Source organism: Pezoporus occidentalis, unplaced genomic scaffold (genome assembly GCF_034315485.1).
Source record: "Pezoporus occidentalis ecotype Australia unplaced genomic scaffold, CSIRO_AGI_Poc_V1 ctg63, whole genome shotgun sequence".
NCBI lineage: Eukaryota > Metazoa > Chordata > Aves > Psittaciformes > Psittacidae > Pezoporus > Pezoporus occidentalis.
The window spans coordinates 4,660,737-4,684,034 of record NW_026915977.1 but is presented as its reverse complement, the minus strand read 5'-3'; the positions used below and the strand labels follow the sequence as shown (position 1 = coordinate 4,684,034).

Sequence of the window (23,298 nt, the reverse complement as noted above, 5' to 3'; positions counted from 1 at the left end):
GAGAAGCTGTGGCTGCCCCATCCCTGGCAGTGTTCAAGGCCAGGTTGGACACAGGGGCTTGGAGCAAGCTGCTCTAGTGGAAGGTGTCCCTGCCCTTGGCAGGGGGTTGGACCTGGATGAGCTTTAAGGTCTCTTCCAACACAAACCATTCCATGATTCTATGAATTTTCCTGCTTATAGAACTTGCTGGATTACAAGCACTTTCAGGCATAATGTTGAAATTCAGTGATGCTGAATACACTGGAATACTGACATTATTCACCCAGTCCTTCTGCTTACAAAGCTATGAGCTTATAGATACACAGATTACTGTTGCCCATTTTCATATGCATTTCATCCATATTTGAAATTTTGCCTTTCTACGTCAAATATAGACATAAATAATAATATTCAGAGAGAATTAATTTATTTGAAAACTAGGCAAACAACAAGCTCCCACAGCTGCAGCAGTGATGGACATACCATCTAGCCAATCAACAGCTAACACCAGTTAATGGCTGCCATAAGAAATATGAAATATGGATCGGTCCACAGAGTAACAGATGATAGTGTTCCAGGCAGGTGGCACTTTAGGCTCTAGCAAACGGATTTTAAGATTCTCAAGAGGAAGAAACCCTGTATTTACATTATGCAGAACAAGTAATCTATCAACTGAGATGAAGTGTTATACGATAGAATTTAGAAACAAAGGAGAGTGGCGTCCTGACTATTTCCCAACAGCCTTCCATATGGGATAGTATTACACCCAACTCTTGGGTTTCGGGCACCATCTAGAGGAAAGACTGGTATGATACAGCAAGGAATTTAAATACTATTTCTTTAAAAATAGCAATCAACCTAGAGCAGATCTTGTATAATACCCAGCAGCTACTTATTATTTAACAGCTCATATCCAGGGAGAAAGCTGTACGAAGGAGTGGAAATATGCAGATCCGTCCCACAGGATGGGATAGCAGTTTCCATGCAGAATCTCCGCACTCAAGCAAAGCCCATGACTATAATTACTGCTATTTTTTGCACCTTTTTTTTTTTTTTAAGAATAAATAAGCTGTGATACCTACATTTAAATTTTAATTTGCCACATTTAGAGATAATCCTAAATAAACTTTGACTTTTCCATATTCATGTTTGCTTATGTAGTAACTGCAAAGTACAAGGCACCAGTTCTTAAATTCCTTCTAAATAGCACTTATTTTTCTACCAGTTAAACAAAATCTGGGACTTCATTTCTGCAACAATTACAAATCCTTGTTTGCCACTTAGCTGCATATGAAAAGCCCAAGATAAGCAGGATGCACACAGAAATGTGTATGGAAAATAAGGGAAAAGTTGAACATGCTTAACTTGCTCTAGTGTTTAAACCCAAATGGATTCAGACATCTGTATTCCCATCTACATTTACTGAAAAGGAAAGGAAGAATCCAGGCACACCTGCAAGATTCCACTCTAAACCTTCTTTTTTTTTGATTTGCAGCAGCACATTTTTGTCTGGTTTGTGAACAACTGCCATTATGTTTTCACACTAAAAGCAGGTCAGAATCTGACCCACTGGGACAGCATAATATTAAAGAAAAGACATTTACCTGGTGTTACAAGCTGACTATTGGGAAGTTAATTTAATTTATAGTCAAAGAGCGATAAACTGCTGGCTTGCATTTACTCCCAACTGCAGTAACAGGGCATGATGGGCCATTTCATAGTGGAATACAGGTATGAGAAGCACTAGTGCTGCCTGGGTGGATCAGAAAGAGGCAAAAGCTGAAAAACGGCTTGTTTTCAAGTTTCTACAAAACCAAAGGGGTGGAAGGGATGGGCTTTTGAATACTACCGGTTTCTATTCCTAATATCCTTTAAAGGCTTAAATTTCAACTTATTGAAAGGCTTTAATTTCTACTTATTTATTCTTTAAAGAGTAGTATGGAAAGAAACTGTTACCATCCAGTTTCCTTCTCAAAGCACCTCTGCTTCTGAACATCTCCCTTGTCCATTAACAACGATTACCACGCCAGTTAATGTGTTCCTCACTATTTGGTGCTGCTGCTTCTGCTGGCATTTACATAGTAAGAGTTCTGCTTTGGAGAAAGATGAATAAGCACAACCATAAAATCTGGCTTTCACTAGAAGATTTACTATCATCCCCCAGCATGCTGCTGCTTGGACGCAGAGGATCCAGAGAGAGATGAGTCATGGAGCTGCAAGATGCGCGTGTGGCTGCAGTGTGCTGTGGAGACAGAGCGCCCGGGGAACAAAAGCTATACTTGAGGATGGGCATTACTCACCAGGCAGATGACTCCTTAAGGGGGAAACCCAGGAAAAGTGGGAAGAGGTATCAATCACAGTCCTTATAGCAGCCTCAAGGAATAATAAAGCAACTGGGAAAACATTCAAGATAGGAAGCCAAGGTGGCAGGGAAGCAGCAGTATGGGAAGAGGGTCAGGAGTCACTGCAGAGCAGTAAACTGCAGCCACAGCGCACTGACGGAGCCCAGCCAAGGGAAGAGTTATACAACATCTGTTTTGGGCATGACTAACACTCTGTATTCACTGGACTGTAGGATGCCTGTGCACCTGTACGCTGCCACACACACACAACAAATAGTTGGGTGATTACTGACATGCTCCTTTCTTGTTGATGCATGAATCCATCTGAGCAGCAATGAGGGTGCAATACAGAGCAACACGGAGCAGCAAGGTCATGTATCTATAAGCATTTAGGCAAAGAGCCTAAGTGAGGCTTCTGTATGGAATGGTGCGGGAAGGACATAAGTGAGGGACAGAGAAGCTTCCTTTGGGGGCATTTTCCATCCCAGGTTTTCCATTTCAGAGCTTATTTTAGCTACCACAGAAATTCCCATCAGCTCTACAGGCCCCCAAAGAATAACCCTGCCTATTGTGGTGGCACAACTTCACGTGTTGCCACCCCAAAGCTCAAATAAAAGCAAATCACAGAGGATTCAGTATGGCACCGACCAAAAGGTGCCAAGGAAAGGCACTATATTCATAAAGAAATGTATTGGGTAACTCTTAGCAATAGAACACACCAGGACATGATGCTATACAGTATTTATGGTGCTGTGATTTCTCTTGTTGCAGACTGATACGTAGTTTCAGGGTATATTATAAAATATTATTATAAACCATACATTTTATGCATTCCTGTCATGCATAAAAAGATGAGCTTGCAATTCTCAGTTTTGAAGACAGGTGGGAAGCATGTTACCTCTAACGACAGTGAGTATCACCACGCTCTTATCCCAGCTTATAACTTCAAAACTGTAGTTTTAGGCTGTCTCTCTCAAAGGAAGCACCCGTGCTGTAACCTCAGAGGCTCTGGTGTAACACTGGAGAGGTGGGAGAGCTGTTACTATCCTAGAACGGAGGTTTGCAGCTTGGCGAGGCGGCACCTTGTGTCTCTGTGGGTGATGAGCTGATCAATGAACCTTAAAAAAGATTCCAAGAGTGGCTTTTTTATATATATTTAAACTCTCATGAGCAGCTTGAGAACTTCAGAGGATGAAGAAATGAGGTCTCCACATCTCCCAGTAAACTCCTGGCACAAAACAACTTCCGCAGCTGTGTAAAGGGGTGGGTGAGTGTAGATGAATTACGCAGAGCAGTGGAATGTCAAGTGCCCAACTCCTCCAGAGAGCTCCTGCGCTTGGTCGGGCAGCCTGAAACACCCCAACAAGAGGCTTCCAACCAGAAGGATCACATCCTGACAGCAACAGCAGGTAGAACTCTGAAAACAGTGCTCTGCAGAAAGCCCAGTCATGCTCAGAATGAATTTATTCCTAACGTTTCAATGGCATTGACTGAGGATGATTCAGCTCTTGGCATTCAAAGCATGAAGATGAGTTGTCTTTTTTCATTTTCCAGTTATGACACTGATTGTTACACTGCCAAGGCTTGGGGAGTTCTAATACCCAATGCCAAGTATTTATGGTGGCAAACCACAATTTTATACTAAAGAATGCTACTAATTCACTTAATATGTTTGAACAACTTATTACTAAGGTGGCATAAATTTCTGGAGCTTTGACAGGATATTTCCCATCGAAAAGTCTTTGTTTCCCTTGAGAGTATCGACCATAACTGATACTGAGCCCTTTTTTCCTTGAAGGGAACATGTGCTGTATCAATCATATTTTCATTTCCTGGATCTTGGGAGCAAACAATTTTAATTTGGCTCCTGCAGCCTCCCATCCTGTAACCTTGGCACGGCCATGCCCCTCAGGGTGTAGTACTGACTGTATCTGCTGAGACACTGGCACTGCCCACTTCATGTGAGATGCACTGAGCGATGAAACGCTTCTCAAGGTGCCCAACCCGAGGCATCCACATCACACTTTGTCTCAAGCACCTCTGTTTATGGTGAACTAAACTGTGTCATGAACACAGCCAGTGTCTGAAGGCATCCTACAAGGATGCTGTAGAAGGACTCTCCATCAGGGACTGTAGCAGTAGGACAAGGGATGGATAACGGGTTCACACTGAAACAGGGTTATATACAAGTAGCTCTTCCCTGTGAGGGCGCTGAGGCGCTGGCACAGGGTGCCCAGAGAAGCTGTGGCTGCCCCATCCCTGGCAGTGTTCAAGGCCAGGTTGGACACAGGGGCCTGGCACAAGCTGCTCCAGTGGAAGTTGTCCCTGCCCGTGGCAGCGGGCTGGGACTGGATGATCTTAAGGCCCCTTCCAACCCCAACCAGTCTGTGTTATCTGTGCCTCCAGCTCACCACGCGCGGACACCGTGTCCTTAAGGGTCCCTGCGCTTCCTATCAACAACCACTTATTTCCCGGCTCTCCGCGTCCCAGCGCTCGGCTCACGGCGCAACCATCACCACCTCCTCCTCCTCACCGAGCCGCCGCCGGAAGTGCCGCATGACGCACGAGCACCACCCCATGCGTCACACCCGCCCCCTTCCGGCCAGGCGCTTCCGCCCCGTCCCCTCCCGGCGCCGCTTCCCCCTGTGGCGAAGCCGGTGCAGCGCCCTCGTGCGGCGGGCGGCGTGCTCTGCACCGCACTCGGCGCCTGCCTCTCGGGCCGGGATCTCTATGGGGCGACCGGCGATGCGATGAGCCCGGGCGGGAGCCGGACCGGGGCAAGCGCCGCGCACGGGCAGCGGGGCTCCTCCATGGGGGCTCTGCCGCAGTAGGAGCGGCGTCTCCCCGGGGTGCGATCCGCCACCCCCCCTCCCCCTCGGGCCTCCTGAGGAGGATGGCGACGGCGGCCGCCCCGACCCAGCTCGAAGCCGGTGGGTATCGCTGGCGGCGGGGGCTGCCTTCCGCCCCACCGGCTGCCCCCCGTTGTAACCGTGTCCCCTTCTCCCTCCCTCGCTCCCCTCCCCTCCGCAGAGCTCTACTACCTGATCGCCCGGTTTCTGCAGTCCGGACCCTGTAAGAAATCCGCCCAGGTGAGCGGGGAGCCGGGAGCTCCGGCCGGGCCGGGCGGGGACTGGACTGGCCGAGCCGGGCCGGGGCAAGGGGACGGCAGGCGGGGGAGCCGCTGCGCTGCGGGCGCCGGATTCACGTCCTTTGTGTGTATGTGTGTGTGTCCGTGTGTCCGTCTCTCCCCAGGTGCTGGTGGAGGAGCTGGAGGAGCACCAGGTAAAGCGCCTGCCTCGGCGGGACGGACCGAGGAAGCCCTCGGGACGGGGGGGTGTCGGGGGTTGTCCTGCCCCGGTGAAGCCAGCCCGGGGCTGCGGGAGACCCTGCGGGCGGCGGGCCGGGGGCAGCGGCGGAGGGGCTCCTCCCCGGGGCGGGCTGGCACCGGCGGGGCTCCGCTCGCCGCCCGGGGAGGGGGCGCTCGGCGCGGGGCCGGCCGGGGTCTGACGGCCGCCTCCGTCCCCGTTCCTCCTCCCCTTCTTCCCCGTCTCCCTCCCGCAGCTGATCCCCCGGCGCCTGGACTGGCAGGGCAAGGAGCACCGCCGGAGCTTCGAGGACCTGGTGAGCCAACTTTCACTCCCGACTTCCCCGGCAAGTTCCCCTCGCTCCCTGCCGCCGCACCGTGTGCCGCTCCCCGTGTCGTCCCCCCCAACCCCCCTGCCAGCCCTCCCTCAGGGCTGCGCCCCGCCGAGGCCGCGGCCACCGCCGGGCCGGGCCGCGGGGGTGCGGACGGGAGGTGAAGGGGAGGCGCGGCCGGGCCGGGTGCAGGGGGACGCACACACCGGGGCGGCGATGGGGGCTGCTTAGTGCTGACTGACTGACTGCGACGTGCTATTGTGGGGCTGGGAGGGTTATCTGAGGGCACGTACCGGGGCCCAGCCCGGCGAATGGCGCCGCGTCTTACAACCCGGAGAGCGGCGGGAGGCGATGGAAGGCGGCAGCTGATTGGCTGCGGCGCCGCGGAGGAGCCGGCAGGGTGGGCGGGATGGGGCGCTGGGCGCCGGTTCCCCCTCCAGACCCCCCGGCTGCCCTGCGCGCCCCTCGCTGCACGGCCGGGGCGGCTCCGCTGCCGCCAGCAGGGGGGCTCGGGGCGCTTCGCCCGGAGGAGCGCCGGCCGTGGCCCCGCCGCCTCACGGGGAGGCGGTTTGACAGGCCTCCCCTCCGCCCTGGGCTGCCGGCGATGGGGCTGATAGGGCCCGGGTCTCCCCTCCCCGCCCCATCCCGCAGCAGCGAAGAGCGACGCGGCCAAACCCCGGCGGGCACCCGCGGGCTGGCGGAGGCCGCGGGAGCTGGTTCCTGTCATCGCCAGGCCCCGGAGACGGCGGGGGCCGCGGGCAGCGGGGGATGTGTGTGTGTGTGTGTGCGCGTTCCGTGCCGACGTGCCGCCGGGCCCGTCGCCGGGTTCAGTGTTCAGGGATTCCCGGCCTGCGGGAGCAGCCGGCACTGAAACCCTGAGCAAAGCCGGGGCGGCTGGGCCTGCTTCAATGTAAAAAAGAGTGGGTTTTAGGAAATGATACATTGAAACTATCAAATGCCAGTGAAATACATGGAGTAGCTGCCTGTGCTAGGTACAAACCATACGTACCTCTGTCATTGAGAAAGGTCAGTTTCCCTCTGCGCTGCCAAGGGCCCGGTCCGTGGGGATGGACGTTCTTCCTTTGCAGCCCTGAGATGCGCGTGTCCGTGCTGGCCTCCCTGAGACAGCAGCGAAACCCAAAAGTCATTCTGATGTGTTTCTGAAGGGTACAAATGGCCTCGTTTCCATTTCTGGGAGCTCTGGGCAATAATGCCTGGTGCTGATTTAGCACTTTGTAGTTGGAATGCGGTAAACTTACTAATGGCTTTTATAATATTGATACACTGCGTGCTTGTGATCATTGCTATCTCCTCACCTGGAAGGAATTGAAAGTACATCCTTGCCTTTCCCATCTTGCTCAGTGCAAGGGTGATGTGGCGTTTTGACATGACTGTTGCTCCAACTGCTTTATAGCTTGTTCAAGAGTTAGTTTTCCACTTTAGCAATGTTGCAGAAGCTCAGATACAGATGGAAGAGCTCCTTGTGTCGGGATGAGGCATTTGTACCTGCTGGCTTTCCTTTTCCAAAGTGTATTAAGAATTTAAGATGAAAGTCATGCTTCATCAGACCTCTTGTGGATAATTCTGGGACTGTGTATTGTATGAACTGACACAGTGAGTACTGCATTCAGTACCTTTTAATGCTGAATTTACTTGAAATTTACATGAACTGTAACTATAGGCTGCTCAGGTTTAGCTTGTGACTTGTCAGTTTCAGAGGAAACTGACAGTATGAAGTCTGATTTCAGGCACACTGATTTTGCTTAGTCAGTTACAGTAGCATGTGCGTTTTTCCCTTTCGTTCTATGGGATGCGAATAGAAAAGCCTTAAAACGTTTTTTGATGTGTGTGTGGTGGATGGTGTTGTTGAAACCATGCACTTTAAACTTTCAGAAACAGGAGACAAACCCTTGTAAAGTGAGGCTTGGAATTGGACTAGATGATCTTTTGAGGTCCCTTCCAATCTCTAGCATACTGTGTGATACTGTGTGAATGGGAAATTGCTTCTTGCTGTATAGAATTATCAAAAGTATAGGATTTTTTTTTTTTCCTCTTGTATGAAACTAATAATTCCTTTTAGATTGCCTTTTTATTTAGTACTATATATTATTATTTAGTAGTATTTAGCGGTAATGACTGTTACTGAGTATTATTTAACTTTTTATTATGATTTACAGTAAGGAACAGGACTATAAATGAATCATTACAGTGAGGCAGGTTGATGCTGGGCAGGGTGAACTGAACTCCTCTCTATTCATCCTCAGACTGAAGCTTTCACTGTTGAGGATGTTGAAGAAAGGCTGGTTTTTCCCCTCATTGCTTAGGGTCTGATGTATTTGGAATTTGGACCTTTGGTTGCATATGATTGTATATTAACCTGAAGTACTCGACTTCAGGACTAGCTAGATGTCTGCATGTTGTGTTTAGAACAAAGCCAGGATTGTGAAGAGCACAGATTACTCTGAACTTTGTTTGAATTATCTCAGGCACATAGTGAACCAAAATAAATTGCAGATGCTAGCAATTGGAGGTAGAGTCTTTTCTACCCGTTTCTCCCTGTTGAATACTTCCAGACAGAAAACCATATTCAATTACAATCTCTGCCCAGTGTTGCAACTACGCTGGCCAGGCAGGCCTGAGATAGTCAAACCCAGTGAATTTAGAGAAGTCTGATTTCTTTGATTGCTTGCCCAGTATTCTGCTTTGGTGAATCCGACCAAGTATTTCTTGTTTTAATTGCTGATGTTTCAACTTCGTTTTCCATTCTCAGTTTGACTATTCAGGTTGGTGTTGGTATGTTTCAGAAAACACACCGATACTATTGCCATTGAGTATGTTGTTACTGTTCTTTTGGAAGCCATAAAGATGTAACAACCAAATCTCCTGTTAGGTGGCTTTTATCTCGGGATGTTTACTCCCACTTCACTCCAGCTTTTAGTCAAGGTCTGAAAACTCTCTGCTATTTCTTTTTTTCTTTCTTTCTTTTTTTTTTTTTAATTTGAACTTGTTCTTTGACTTTAAATGTCAGGTACCACAAGCAGAAGAGTAATTTAAGATACACTAAGAAGAAACACGCCTAATGAGCAAAACCGTGCAGAGAAGACTCGCTTTTGTGTGTTTGTGTTCCCACTGTTGTGTTTCCTTGTTCCACTTTGGAGTACTTTTTATGTGCAACATGTGGCTGCCTGTCTAGATAATCATCCAGATGTACTCCAAAGTGGGTTTTATTTTGTTATTGACTGCTGGTGGTCTTGAGGCATGAAGCATGTTTGTAAAGGGGAGGGTCATCGCTTTCCTTATGAAAGCCTGAAGTATGTCAAACTTGCACACAGTTAGTACACCTATTTTAAATTAATCACGGCCGTTCAGTGTGGAGTCAGCTGTTGTACAGATGAGTCAAGCTGAACCAACTCAGCTTATCAGAACTGTCTCCAGTGGACTGCTGTTTGAAATTATCTCTCTTTATTCCTGATAAAGATGACTGGCTCTGGTCTGGTTTTCAAGAACTTTGACAGGCTGTCTCTTCTGGCTCAGCCTGTTTTGGTCTTTGTGCTGAAGATAGGTATAATTTCAGGAAAAACAAAAAATCAGCTATTGTTTGACAGTGTATTCAAGTGGAGAATTTGCATCCTTGAGTGGCTGTGCTGGTATGGACCAGCTTATGGGATTTGGCTTTGAGTTTCTGCCCTGCCCATCTGCGTTGATTTAAAACTAGCTCTTAGTCTGAGGTTCTGTTATTTATAGGTACCACCAATCCCACATTAGCTGAGAAGAGATATTACGGTTTTGTCACCTCCGGAAAATGTCATCTGGCAGTGTGGTAGTTCCAACCTGTTCTCTCTAGGGAATCTGGTCATGGCTTTTCAAATTCATGTCTATTTGCATACTGTTGACATCCTGTGCATGTCCAGTATCTGGGCTCCTTTTTGCTGAGATTCCATATTTGAAGTCTTGAGTGATTTCCTGCTTGCTCAGCTTGGTCTTCGTGGTCTCCTCTGCTGCCTTTTTGATACAGTTGTCAATTGATTCTTAACTGATTGTTATTTTGGCAAACAAGGGAAGTGTCATACGACTGCCTGGAGGTTAGAAATCTGCTGCTGCTGCACAACTGCCCACAGGGGACTGGCTACGGTGGAGCCTTCGAAGGTCTGCATTGCAGCCTGCATTGCTTCCGTTATGCAGGTCTTGTGTCAAATTTAGTCTGTGCTTTGAAGCAATGTTTTACTGGGCTTCCTGAAAGAGATATTTCAGAGCTATCTGGTTCTGATCCCTGGGAAGACAGGCATCTTATAAGTATCCCTTGCAACAAGTCATTTTTTTTGTTTCCTCTGTTGGAGGAAATTCCTTCCTTGGAGGAGAAATTGTCAGGAGTCATACCAGGGTATTTTGTTTGTTTGTTTCTGGGATCAACAAGCTTCTTGCCTGTCTTCTTAGCTGTCCAGTGAGAACCTTTTGCTAGTAGTCGAGGTTACATCAAAATGCTTCCAACAATAGAAGCATGAACACCTTTAGGGGTATGACTTTCTCCTAGTCCTGATGTGACTTCACTAATAGTTCTTTACCTAGTTTACTTTACTTGGAGCTGCTTATCACTGGAGCAACTTATGTCCATATTGGTTCAAGCAGTCATGGCTGTGTTATATTCGCCTGGGGTTCTTTATGTAGGTTTGTTTAAAAGAATGAGTTAACTTTATGCAATTCTTGAAGGTTTTTTAGATCCAGAAGACCTGTAGGGTTACGACATCTGAGAACTCTTCTGTGTTACTGTGGCATTCTTGTGCTCTCACATGTTAACCATTACAGGGTTTTTCACATCTTAAGGCAACAAAAGGTTTCTCCCTTCACAGTTTATCCCAGGTTGCAGAACTTGCTCTCACTTAGCACGTTTTCAGCTCTTCTGCATTATTTAATGACACACTTTAAACTTGTCAGGCATGGTTTTGGCCTGTATTACTTGTCTCCAATTTTTGGTTTTCTTTTGAGTTTTTAAAAATATTTTCTAATACTCTAAAAAACTATTTTCCAATGCATTTGAGGAGGTGATAATATCCTTGTATGGGGTTTGGACTAGCACACACTAAAAGGTGTGGCTATAACTGATGCTAAGCTTTGCCTTTTTCCATCCTTCTTCCAATGAAAATCTGATTTTTCAGAAATCATTGTTTCTCTCAGCACTATGTTTGCAGCTTCATGTTTTGGAAAGATACTTAAAGTCCATTTACAGCTATCTCATGCAGAGGTGAAAGAAAGGATTTTTGTTTCAAGTTCTTTTGGGAACCTGTATATAGAATTGCTCGTTTTGCATTGGGCTGTGGTTTAAGCATTTTATCTGGAACTTAATATGGAAAAATATTCTCCAGGAGAATTTGCTGCTCTTGCTGCCTGCTTTGGTAATAACAACAGTGATAACAATCAGGTTAAGGGTCACTTATTTGGGCTCTTCTGGCTTGTAGAAACATGAAGATGTTCAGGGAAAGAAGTGTGATACAGCATTTCTTCTGTAGCATGGCATGGTTCTGATTGCAGGTGGCAAATCTGGTGAGTAGGGCGTGTTATTAAAGTGAATGGTCACTTCAATGTGTGTCTGGTCTGTGCAATATGCTCCACATTAACTGTTGCTTAGAAAGATTTACAGTCTAATAAAATTGTGCACTGAAATCTAGATTCCTCAGCAGCATGCTTGTGCCGATTTAACTCTGGCTCCATGGTGGATTTGCCAACTTTTCTGGTCTGGGCTGCGATCAAGCAGATGTCTGGTATCCTGAGCTGCTTAACGTCTGGATGTCCCAGGCAAATTAGCACCAGGCATGTGCCGATAACTGCCACGTACTCTGTCAGTCTGGCGCATCCATCTTTCATCTTTGAATGCTGGCCGGTCTGCACATGTGTTGATGTTCTCTCTCTCTGGTATTCCGTATAAAACTGTGGCTTAACCTGTGGATCTTTAACCAATAAAGTCCTTTTCCATTTCTGAGTCGATGCGCTGAGCTAACCAGGACTGCTTGTTGTGTAACTTCTGCTCTGCCTCCATAGTAGGTTATTTGCTGCCAGGCTGAATTCAGCACCTTTCTCTAGACATAGAATAGCAGTGATACTTTAAAAGGAGCATGTTCCTGAGTGAAAGGAGGAGTGTTTTGCTGCATGAGACTAGGAGAATGGTTTGGACTTTCTGTGAAACTTTTTATTTCCAGAGACAGTGGTATGGTTGTTTTTTTCCCTATTCCAGAAGTGTAAAATTCCATAGCGTCTGGATTGTTTGCTTTCTTTCTTTTAAATCCTTTAATCTTGATAAATTATTAGAATTGTGGGCTGAGAAGCATGTAACTAATTATCAGAGATGTAAAAAAGGATTTCATACTCAGATTTTATTAAATTGTAGATTCACTCTTTAGAATTGCCTTTGTTTGAGATCCTTTCAGATCTTTTACATACTGAAGGGAGGCTAGGAAGGATAATAAAATATTTCATCTCATTAACACATTTGTAATATTTCAGAAATGAGTAGGAACGATAGGCAAATACAAAAGTTCAGATAATCCTTTTATCTCATTTTGACTTCTATAATATCATGTAATTTACAATGGGAAGGTACTAATGCAAGTTTGGAAGTCTGTGATTTTTCTGGGAAAAAGAAATGAAGTTAGAATGGCTGGAGGAAGTGGGTCAGTGCAGAAGAGCATTCATGGGGTCATTCCTTGATGCTCATAGTATGAAAAGCATTGAAATGGGACTGCATTAATGTATTCCTTGAGATTATTGTTCCTGCAGAGCTGCAATTCTTTTGTTTCCCTAAGAAAGCCAGACACTGGCACTCAGTGACTGAAAGGATGTGTGGAGAAGCCTGACTCTCTTCTGTCAGTTTCCATCAGATTGGCAGAGTTTTCAGTTGGGTTTAGTCAAATGGTAATTTGTATATATGATTAGAAAAGCCCTTCCTTTTTGTGTTTCTTTGGTTGAAATCTGATTTGTGGGATGGGGTTGATCCTGCTTGTGATGAAGGTGGTTGCATTATACAAGGTGTGACTCACTGCGCTGAGCCCGTAGCACCACTGCTGTTGCCCAATTGGAGTGAGCGATTTCCCAATGACATGTATTAATGATATGTTTGATGACATAGTTCAGTGAACAATGTTTTGGCAGCAGGTTGGAGTGAAATACCTTTTCCTCCTTCCCGATGCATGCTGCTCCCTTCGGTGTGCTGGGGCAGGAGCTGGGCATATCCTTAGGTTTCAGTAGGCAGGATACCTGGGCCTATCTGATGGTGCTCTGTGGAAAGAAGTGGTCCTGTACCTTGCTTTCCACCAGCCCTGTCACTTCTGTGAATCACAGTCAGCTTTGCTAAACCTAGCAAAAACCCTTTTCCTTCTGTTGGGTGAGCGTTCCTAACCATGGGAGCTGTAACTGCTCTCTCTGAGTAGGTGAGCACTGGAGCTGATCCAGGTGGGAGCTTGGTCGTGGTTTTAGCCAGATTGTGGAATCATCCTGGATCACTGCAGCTGCACAAGAACTTGTCCCATGTCATTGGGAGGGTGAGTACTCACATGGGCAGTGAGTACTCCCAGTCCTATACTGGCCTGTGACTGGCCACATTTGAAGTGGTCATGTAAGAGAGGGTGGTGTGCACGCATATGCCTGCTATTATTTCTTTACAAAGAGCACTGTTCTGGCCCTTTCAGGTCAGCTTTAGTGTTATTTGGCATTAGTTTGTGGCTTGGTAAACGAAATGAAACCCCTGGTTTATGACCACCTCTTTCATCATAGTATTGCAACAGAAAGCTGGAATAGTTCTAATACAACTATTTTTTCCATCGTGAATCACAGGTACTTAAAAGCTGAGTGACCTGTTACTGTTGAGAAAGGAGATAGATGTAGCTGCATTTCCTGTGTTGAAGGAGATAAATAAGCTCTGATGTTCAGTTTTTGCTGCCAGCTAGTAAATGGAGTAAAAGTTAGGCAAGTGCAGGACGTTCTGGATAATGAGGCACAGTTTATTTGCTATTTGAACAGACTGTTGGAAAAAAGCTATTGTCTCACCATAGAAAACAGTCTCTGTCTAAAGGGAAAGAATGTTTTCTTGACATTATGAATTAGGAGCCTACACGTGTGAGTCTTAAAGATACCTACTCCCGGCAGCTAAAAACTGGAGATTGGCTGTTGCTTTTAGAATGATGTTCAGGGCTTTAGGCTTTAGCACATGTGCTTCTTACAGTTATGGTTGTCTGGCAAAAGTGTTTCAGCTAATCAGGAAATGTGAAAAGAATGAACTGGAGGGTAAAAAAGGCTTAAAAAAAGTCCTCAGGAAAGATGTCCTATTCTTTGTTTGATCGGAGAACTGCACTGAGTACACAGAGCACTACTCTGAATTTCAGGGGTTTTGTTATTAAGGGATATCCTAAATTACAACTGTAGCTGCTACCACCTGGATTTTCTGACTTTTGCAACATTCCATGTCTCTTTAAAAGACATTTTTGGTATCATATATTCTCAGGGGGCTTTCAGGGGTATTAGACTTGATTTCAGGAACTTTAACACTGAATATGAACCAAACAAAGAAGTAACGGTAGAAGCAAGAGTAAAACCATTTCCAAACATCTGTATTGTTTATATGTTTAGGTGGCTGTGAATGCGCACATCCCCCCGGATTATCTTCTTAGGATCTGTGAGAGACTTGGACCCCTTTTAGACAAGGAAATCCCACAGAGTGTCCTAGGTGTGCAGACTTTGCTAGGTGTTGGGCGCCAGTCTCTACTGAGGGCAGCAAAAGGTAAGATTCTCTATCTGTGTGTGATTGATTTTTATTTCAATGATCAAATCCCCTTTTGTTTCAATTCATACTGTGGTATCTGTATGTGTTTGCATGAACCCTGGTTTGTCTCCTATGCTTGTCAGCTTTTTTGTTGTAGTCTTGCTACAGTGCAGTTATTGCTGGTCCTGTTACATACATGTTTCTCTGGTTGAAAATGCCATCTTAGGAGCAGCTCTTGCCTATAGCTGCCTGATGTAGTTACTTGCCTTTTTGCCTCCCCTCCACAGCACATTGAACTGGTGCTTGTGTAAATGATGTGATGAACTGGACTGGATCCATTTGATCCATCTGAAAACCAGCCATTTTTTTTTATATACATACCCACATGCCTTGATCTAAATTAACCCAGCAGTCTGTGTTTTTTGCTGGGCTATTTTTGAGGCTGATTTCTTCCATTTGTTCCATTATTCAGTTCCCTGGCTGTGCAGACTGGTGTGTCAGCTTGAAGGGCAGGGTGGCATTTGGGGCAGTATTTAGAGGGTGGGAGAAGGTGAGACTGACTCAGTGATAATTCTTACTTATCCTTGCTTAAAGTTAATTTCAACCAAAGCCTCCATTCCTTTCATGAAGAGAGCACCAGTCCTGTTTCTTTTGAAAAACTGCTCTGCTTGAGATAATGATCCTGAGAGCACAGTTTTATGTTAGAACTAAACCGATCTGCGAGCCATCTGCTATTGAAAAGAGTGGTTCCTCCCTTCCCTCCTCACTCCATGCTGCTGCCACTTCTTCCCTGTAGGAGCCAGAAGTTACTTGATCTTGTGATGTGTTGATTCAGAGAGCTAAAATATTCCCAAATTTGTTATTGCTGTTGTAGTGAATTAAATGAGCTCATGGAAGGATCAGAGTGCTGGAGGTGACACAGGCAGCAGGAGCATTTGTCTGGGAGAGGAGGAGGGATGGGAGAGCAGGACCTTCCTGTTTCAGTGGCTGCTGAGCACTTAATTTACCTCATCCTCTGAAGTCACACTGTGATGTTAACAAGGTCTTTTAGCATTCTGCTGATCCCTTGGATGTCACCTGGAGGGATGTGCTGTTTGCAAACACATACGCAAAGTTTGGGCCTGAGTCTTGTTTTGCTTATGCTGTGCCATAACTGGGTGGAGAATTTCAGGTTTGCAGGGAGGCCTGCAGAGAACTATTTGTTCATTTCACATTCAGTTTGTATCTTAAAACAGAGAGAAAATAAACATTTTCATGCAGAGAAACAGAAGGTTTTTAGGTGAGTTAGGGGACAGAAGCTAGGTAAATCACTGAAAGAAGTAGTGCTTCCTAAGGCACATGATAAATGCATTGCAAAAAGATTTCTGCTAGATTTAGGGTGGGATTTTGTCCCCTTCAGAAGAAGGTGCTGTGATATTGTGCCATTTGGTGTTTAAACACACTAATACAGAAGAACTTAATTTTTCCAAAGTTAACATACATGAATTTCCACTCCCCCTAGTTGTATATTGGTATGAAGTTTCCATTTACCATTAGTATTTATGGCTGTTTTGATCTATTATAGAAAGCATGAGTACTGTTTTTAATGTGTATCATTGTAATGGTCTGTGATGCAGTTTGGATTTTCGTCAGAAGGTGCTCTTGGGTGTCTGTTTGAGTCATGGAAGCTTGTGCACTTCAGAGATCTAAATGGTGATTCACAGATCCACCGATCTGTGGCACTGTCCTTCTGTTTCCATCCTTACTCACCGTAGAAGCTCATTTCCCTCCTTCCAGATGGCCAGAAATGGAAGAAGTCCAGTTCTAATTTCTGAGCAGTCTCAGAAAAATCACTATTGTTCTAGAGAGGAGGCTTGCTGAGGCCAGTTGGCAGCAGAAAGCTGGAGAGTGTTTAGAGAAAACAGTCTTCATTTTAAAAACAATGTTTTTTGGGGGGTGGGGTGCAAAGGACAGTCTGAAAGGAAGGCATATTGCCACCAACTGCAGGAAAACACATTTATAGGGCAGAAAACCCCAAACCTTTTCCTTCTGCCACTTTCAGGGAGCAAATGTGTGTGTGTATTCTCCAATGTACGGTTCATAAGGAAAGGTCCTGTATGTGTTGGGATTGCAGCAGGACTAAAAACATGCTGCAGTTCAGTCCTGCCTCAGTACTGAGCACACCTAGTGTTTTCATTTTCTTTGCATCAATTTAGACTCCCTGCTCCCCAAAAGGAAGCCAAAATAAGCTGAAATAATTACCAGTCACATTGCTTAGGAACTAGAAATGGGAGTAGCAATCTTCTGTAAGTGTTAGATCTCTGACAAACTACTTAAAAAGACAAATCTTATTTGGGGATGCTGGGAGTTGTGCTTGATGCTCTTGATTCTAAGAATAGGTAGATTGGACCCAGTTTGGCTGATTGTTTCACTAACCCACGGTTCATCTTGCTGGTACAGACTTCAGACATACGCTATGGAAAGGATCTGCATTTGCAGCTCTTCACAGAGGCCGGCCTCCCGAACTACCTGTAAATTATGGGAAACCACCAAACGTGGGTGAGTTTTGAAACCTCCATAAGGTGTTTTTTTCCTTCTCTGTATTTTTATTACTGTTCCAGCTTAAAGTTACTCTTGCTGACTGAAACACTACTGTGGGCTTGCATTAATGGCTTTTTTGACATTTCACCATGAATTAGTCTGAAAGAGATTTCTCACTGACAATAGAATAGCCCTTTATGTATTATTCAGGCTTGGATCTTCCCTAATATGTGTACACATGTTAAAACATTGTGGCCACATTGAAAAGCTTTGCATGTTGACATCCTGTTTGGAGGTCAACATGCTTGAGGATTTTTTTATGATATGTGTACATAATCTGTACATATGCTTGTAAGATTGAACAGGAATGGTCACAGGAACATGGAGGCAATCTTTTCATTTAGGAATCTTAGCCAGAACAAAGCGCCTGGCTCCCAGGGAACTTTCTGGACCCAACCATTCATTTTAGTTTGATTATGACAGAAAACAGACTGCTTGCAACATTCCTCTCCAAAAAGGAAATAATCACCAAACCTACATTTGGGTTACTTCAGTGTTTCAGTTAGATGAGAACTTGTATAAAACTCAGATATATGTAGGCATTCAGCTTACATATCATCACAGAGTTTCTATCTGCTTAAACTGAAAAGTTTTCTTTGTATGGTCTGAACTTGCATTAATTATTTCTATAGCAAACAAATTTGATTTTTGTAGGCATAAATATAAGTCCTGTTGGTCATGGTTTTTTTCTTCTTAGGGGATTTTATCTGTGTTTACTGTGTTTGTGCAAATGTGGAGACTTTTCCAGGTTTGTTAGCGAATCCATTCACATATATTGCTCCCATTCCTTTGGTGATGTAGGAATGATGATGGCAGTCTTCTGTTTCTGCCATGTCTGTTCTGTTTGTGCTTCTGCACTTTCTCTCTCATTACTAAAAATTAATCCTTGTCAGACATTAAAGTGCCAAAGCCCAGGCTGTTTGTGGTTGAAATCAATAGCACGCTTTGCATAAGGTCTGTGGTGGTGTGGCAGCAGTGTGATGGAATAGCAGAGTTAATTACAGGTCTTCTGTATGAAAAAGGAATGGCTATTTGCCTGGAACTAGTGCACGGGGAGCTGTTGCATTAGTGCTTTTCCTGCTTTTGTCAAATAACTTATGAGTCATACGGTGGACTTTAAAAAAAAAAAGAAAATTGTTTCCATATATTAGTACTTCTGTACACATCTACGTATTTATACTTCCTGACTGGTGGTTCTGCAGTTACTGTTACCAGTTGGGCTGATGGATTGCTAATAGGCTAAACTACAGATCTATTGCACACACTCAGCTTCTATAGTTCTGTATTTCTGTAACGACTTCTGAATCAGTTTTTCACAAGAGGAGAATCAGACTGTGTGATTTTGGAATATGCAGTATTATTAATGACCCATACTAGCAGACTGGACTTCAGCATTTACTTTCATGGCAAAGGTCTGTGCTTCTTGCTTGGTGACTATTTAGTGACTTAGAGAACAGGATGATTGGTTTGGTTTGGTATTTTCCTATGAATTGGTTTAGTTTGTTTGTTTGTTTGTTTTAAGAAATGCAAAGGTGTCATGTGGAAATGGGTATTTTATAGCCAGGAATTAATTCTTGTAAGTATTGGTTCCTAGAAGAATAGTCTCCTTGGTGTAGTTAAATAGTAAGACAGGAAAATGGGCACATGTATTAAAATAAGGAGTTGACTATAGTTAAGCTGTACAGGAGACAGGAGTTTGGTTTTAGGATTCCCCATTTTTAATCCTGAAGTGGAGGTCACAAAATTCTTCTGTGTATATTTGTGCAAAATAGGTGTTTTTCTCTGAGGAGTAGCGACAGCCACAAATGTTGTAGTGTGTGTGTGTGTGTCTGTGTCTTGTTTTAAAATACAAGATGAAGAAGTATACCCAACCTCTTTAATATTATTGGCGTAATTGTGTATTCCCATACTGTGCTGGCTTAGTCAGATTGAGTTTTCTGGAATTACTTGCTGAAGTAGTTGGGCTGAAGAAGCAGACACCCATAATAATGTGTGTTCATGAGTGAGACATAATGATTGTGTAATTGCCTGTGTAGACTGGTAAATAAGGTACAGAATGAGCAGCTAAAAGTATTCTTGTATCATTTCCCTTCCAATTGGAAGAGTTGGCAGCTGCAGTGATTTGCCTTTATCTGGTTGAGCTTGGGGTGAGACTTTGTCATCTGTACTGCAAAGGAGAAGCTGATGCACAGTGGAACCAGAGCAAAAAATCAGTGTTGCCCTTTTCCCAGCATGTTTGTGCAGAGCTGGAATCTTCTGGCTGAGGGTGTCTTTGAGACGTGCTGAGTTGTGGAGTCATTCTCAGGAACATGTCGTCTGTTGAGTCTTGGAGGTCTGTGGTGATCTGCTGGGGGAGGAGAGGAAGGGAACATGCTGTCAGCTCTCTACTGCTGACAGGGTAACAGTGAATACAGTGAGGATGGTCTTTTTAGACTGTTTCTTTGCAGGTTTTGCAGTAGTGGTATGTTTAGTACTCCCTTTGTGCTTTTCCAGCCAGAAAGGTGGCAGATTGGTTGTTCAGCATCTCAGCAATGGGAGTTATTCACATGTGATGTAAATATTTTCTATACCTATTTTTTTTTAATACAACTTGAGTTTTGTCAGGACTTTTTTTCCTGCAGGCAACACAAAGCACGTTAGAAAGAAGCTGGTTTTCCCTCTTTAGTTGGTTACTAGAGGTGTCCTAACCTGAGCAAGAAAATCTTTATGTATCTCTATCTGTTGTTAGAGAAAGTAACACAGAATTTGGAACTGGAAATTCATAGCATAGTCTCAATGAACAGGTATTTCATCTGTATGGAAATGTGCAGTCAAGGTGATCCAGCTACTTTAGGGCTGCCAAATAGCAGCGCTCTGTTGAAGTCAGAAATTGATGATGTTTCTCTGCTGTAAATTTGCTCAGTGAGGTCAGCAGCTGGAACACTTTGTTCTTTTGGTGCTTTTCCTGGGTCTAGCTGTCTTTGTGGCCACATTCACTCTCTGAGAAGATATTTTACATGTGTGAGCCAAATGTGTTTATTTCTCAGTCATCTTATTGGTATCCGATCTTCATGCTTGATCCAGCCCAATGACGGGGTCAGAGCCTGCTCACCACACATCCTGGGCTGCGTAAAATGTCATGTCCTCATTCTGAAGCTACAGTGAAGTTACAGTTTCAGTGGGTAAAATAGTACAATGTGAAGCCGTCACTCATAATACTAGAGAAACTACATTTAAAACAATATTTTTGCCTGCAATAGGTGGAGCGAGACAAGGGTTTATAGGGAGAGAAAGGAAACTGCTGCAGTTAGGGGACTTTGTCCACACTGAAACGTTTTCATTCCTTCTCAAGTTGTGACTTAAGATTGAAATTTGTGGTGTCTGATGGTTGATTGCTTTTTAATTTTTGTTTTCACTGATGGCTTATTGGTGAAGAGTTTTGGTTTTATCCTTCCTAAGTGAGCTTTCTTGCAAGAGTTTCGCAAGAAACTTTGCTGTTATCTTTGGTAGAATGAATTGTGATTTAAGAATTACTGTTACAGTGTGTGACTTCTCTCTGCCCCAGCCACTGTGCCTGTACCTGCACTAAGGACTGTAATGCCCACTTTTAATGTGAAAATAACATCTATGCAGTTATTACAGTTTTTCCTGGCAGGGCATAGTGAGGGGGTAGAGTTGGCAGCTGTTATACCCCGTGTGGTGTGAAGTATAGCAGCTAATTTGATAGGTTGCTAAAAGTTTTTAGGGTTACTCTGTTGCTAATTCTGTGTGGGATTTGTTTGAGGAGGTTTTTTAAGTGCTTTTAGGCCTTACGAGTACAATAACTTCATTGTACTGAAGAGGGCAAAATTCACGGGGATTTTTGTCACATGTAAGTAATGCCCTATTTAGACATTGTGTATTGATCCTCTACCAAAAAATACGAGAACTGGAATTGGGGATGTTTGTTTTGTTTTCTGGGGAGTTTTTTACTTTGCACTTCCTTTGAAGGCAGTGACAGGTTGAAGACAAAAATCCCAATCCCAGCTTTGTGTTTGTGGCATACGTTTCTGATAGACCAGAACCGTTTTTATAGTGAGGATCAGATACATTGAGTACTTGTTACCTTTTGTTTGAAGATGCTGTTGCTTTGGTGAAGATGGTGCTTCTCAGGGCACAGCAATAGTCTGTATTTGTCTGAAACTTGTGATTGAAGCATTTCATAAGCAGAGCTTTTATTTTCTAACTGTCCACGGGAGATTGAGGAGCCTTGTCCCCGTTGTTCAAACAGGGAAATGGACACAGAAAAAAGTGAAATTCACTTTCACATCCTCAGCAGCTGAACTGATTGCGAGTTTGGGAATTGACTCCAAAAGTTAGGTGCAAAGTGCCAGATGAAAGGCTGTGTGAGCGAGTTAGGTGCCTGACTGTTTGTTATACCTTTCAGTATTTCCTTGGAGTGACTTGCAGCAAACAGCAGTGCTGTATTTTCAGGACTGCACAGAAATGCTGTAGCGCATAGAAGGTATTGAGATTATTGGCAATATTTTGAAATGCAGGTATACCTTTTTGATTCACACAGTCCTTTGTGTGGTTGAAAACAATCTTCAAAACCATTTGAAAATGTTGAAAGGCAGATACACTGTTGTTATATATTTAAATGATTTAAGCATTGAAAGGCACAGCAGAATTACTGTATGGCTAAATGGCTACATCTCTCTGTTGGTGTATCAGTGTCCACAGTGTGGAGGAAAGGGAAGTTTAATATTTTTAAGACTTCAGCTGGTATTTTATTTACTATTCAATAGTAAATAAAATAATGTGTAGCAAACCTGACAGCGTTTATCTCTGTGGGATCTCTGCACTCTTCTGTGAGAGGTGGGGAAAAAAGGTTAGAGATTTCCTTTTTCCTTTGCTAAGGGAGACAGTTTCACTTAACAGCTCCTGTGTAATATCAGGTATCAGTTGAACAGTAGGCAGACAGTAAATTAATTTGGCTTTGTGTGTTTTGCTTTTTTAGTACTGCTGAATATGTGTTTTTACATGAAAAACAAACTGACTGAAGGTGAGGTCACATTGGGAGTGTGATGATTTTTGCAAGCGTCTACACCTTTTGTGCAACTTCTTCTCTTTGTATGTAGCTTTCCAGTCGCACCAAGTGATTAAAAATAGTCCAAGTTTCAGAGCATAAAACTAGCAAATAAGAAGACTTTTGTAAATCTGGAAACATTTTCTTTTCATTGCCAGTTAATCTCTCTGCTTGTGTATAAATTCTTCAACCACAGAAATTTACAGGCGGGTGTTATGTGGTAGTAACCGTTTGAAATTATGCTTTTTGGCTTTGTAGACTTTTGTTAGCATATTCCATGAGGGGTTTTTTTATGCAGATAGGCAATGATATGGTCACACAATGAAGAAAATGGGTCAAGTTCTTCGCTATACTTTTAAACTAAAGTATTGAAAGGCATTGAAGAGCTTCTTGCCACTCTGAAGCCCTGCCTACTCCAATGTGCAGTAAACAAGATAAGGGGTTCCTTCAGGGAGCTGCTATCGCAGGGACTCACAGAACCCATCAGTACAGCAATGATGGGTCTTTAAGTGCCATTAAAAAAAAAATCTCAAAGCTTTAAAATCAAAAGTTCAAGTGATATGAATTAGGACAGGTAAAATGAAATACCCCAAATGGTCTCAAATTATGCATGACATTGAAGATTAGAACTAGGTTTTTTTGGACTCTACAGCCACAGTACAGTGATCTTCATGTGGTGGCACGTCCCAGGAGAGGCACATGCATGCCTCTTTTCTCCTTTTCTTGCCTAGTGGAAAGATTATTGTTATCATCAGTGAAACTGCCAACCGTGCTTTTTTTACATGGTGTTTCTGTGTGTTTAGATTTCAGGCTGTTCTTGCAGCAGCTGCTCTGTATTATAGCAACGTGAAATAATTTATTGTTGCAGTTTTTTCTTGTGCCTGCCCTTCTTTTAACTGGGGCTTTTCCCATCAGAGCCACATATTTCTTATTCTTCAATTACGTTGCCATAGAAATGCAATGATGAT

At 44.2% G+C, this 23,298-nt stretch overlaps 1 protein-coding gene across 3 annotated transcripts in view; it reads left to right on the top strand.

Annotated features, from left to right (window-relative positions):
* Positions 1 to 4,978: 4,978 nt before the first annotated feature.
* BRWD3 (bromodomain and WD repeat domain containing 3) overlaps positions 4,979 to 23,298 on the top strand; it is a 58,932-nt gene continuing 40,612 nt past the window's right edge. Inside the window, exons 1-6 of one of the 3 annotated variants that reach the window (XM_062640001.1) lie at positions 4,979 to 5,251; positions 5,352 to 5,410; positions 5,574 to 5,603; positions 5,883 to 5,942; positions 14,571 to 14,721; positions 17,143 to 17,241. In XM_062640001.1, the coding sequence (XP_062495985.1) occupies positions 5,215 to 5,251; positions 5,352 to 5,410; positions 5,574 to 5,603; positions 5,883 to 5,942; positions 14,571 to 14,721; positions 17,143 to 17,241 (436 nt within the window). In that variant the 5' untranslated portion in view covers positions 4,979 to 5,214. Of the gene's footprint in view, positions 5,252 to 5,351; positions 5,411 to 5,573; positions 5,604 to 5,882; positions 5,943 to 6,858; positions 6,984 to 14,570; positions 14,722 to 17,142; positions 17,242 to 23,298 lie in introns of those variants that run through there. The other 2 variants (XM_062639999.1, XM_062640000.1) reach the window with 2 other exon arrangements.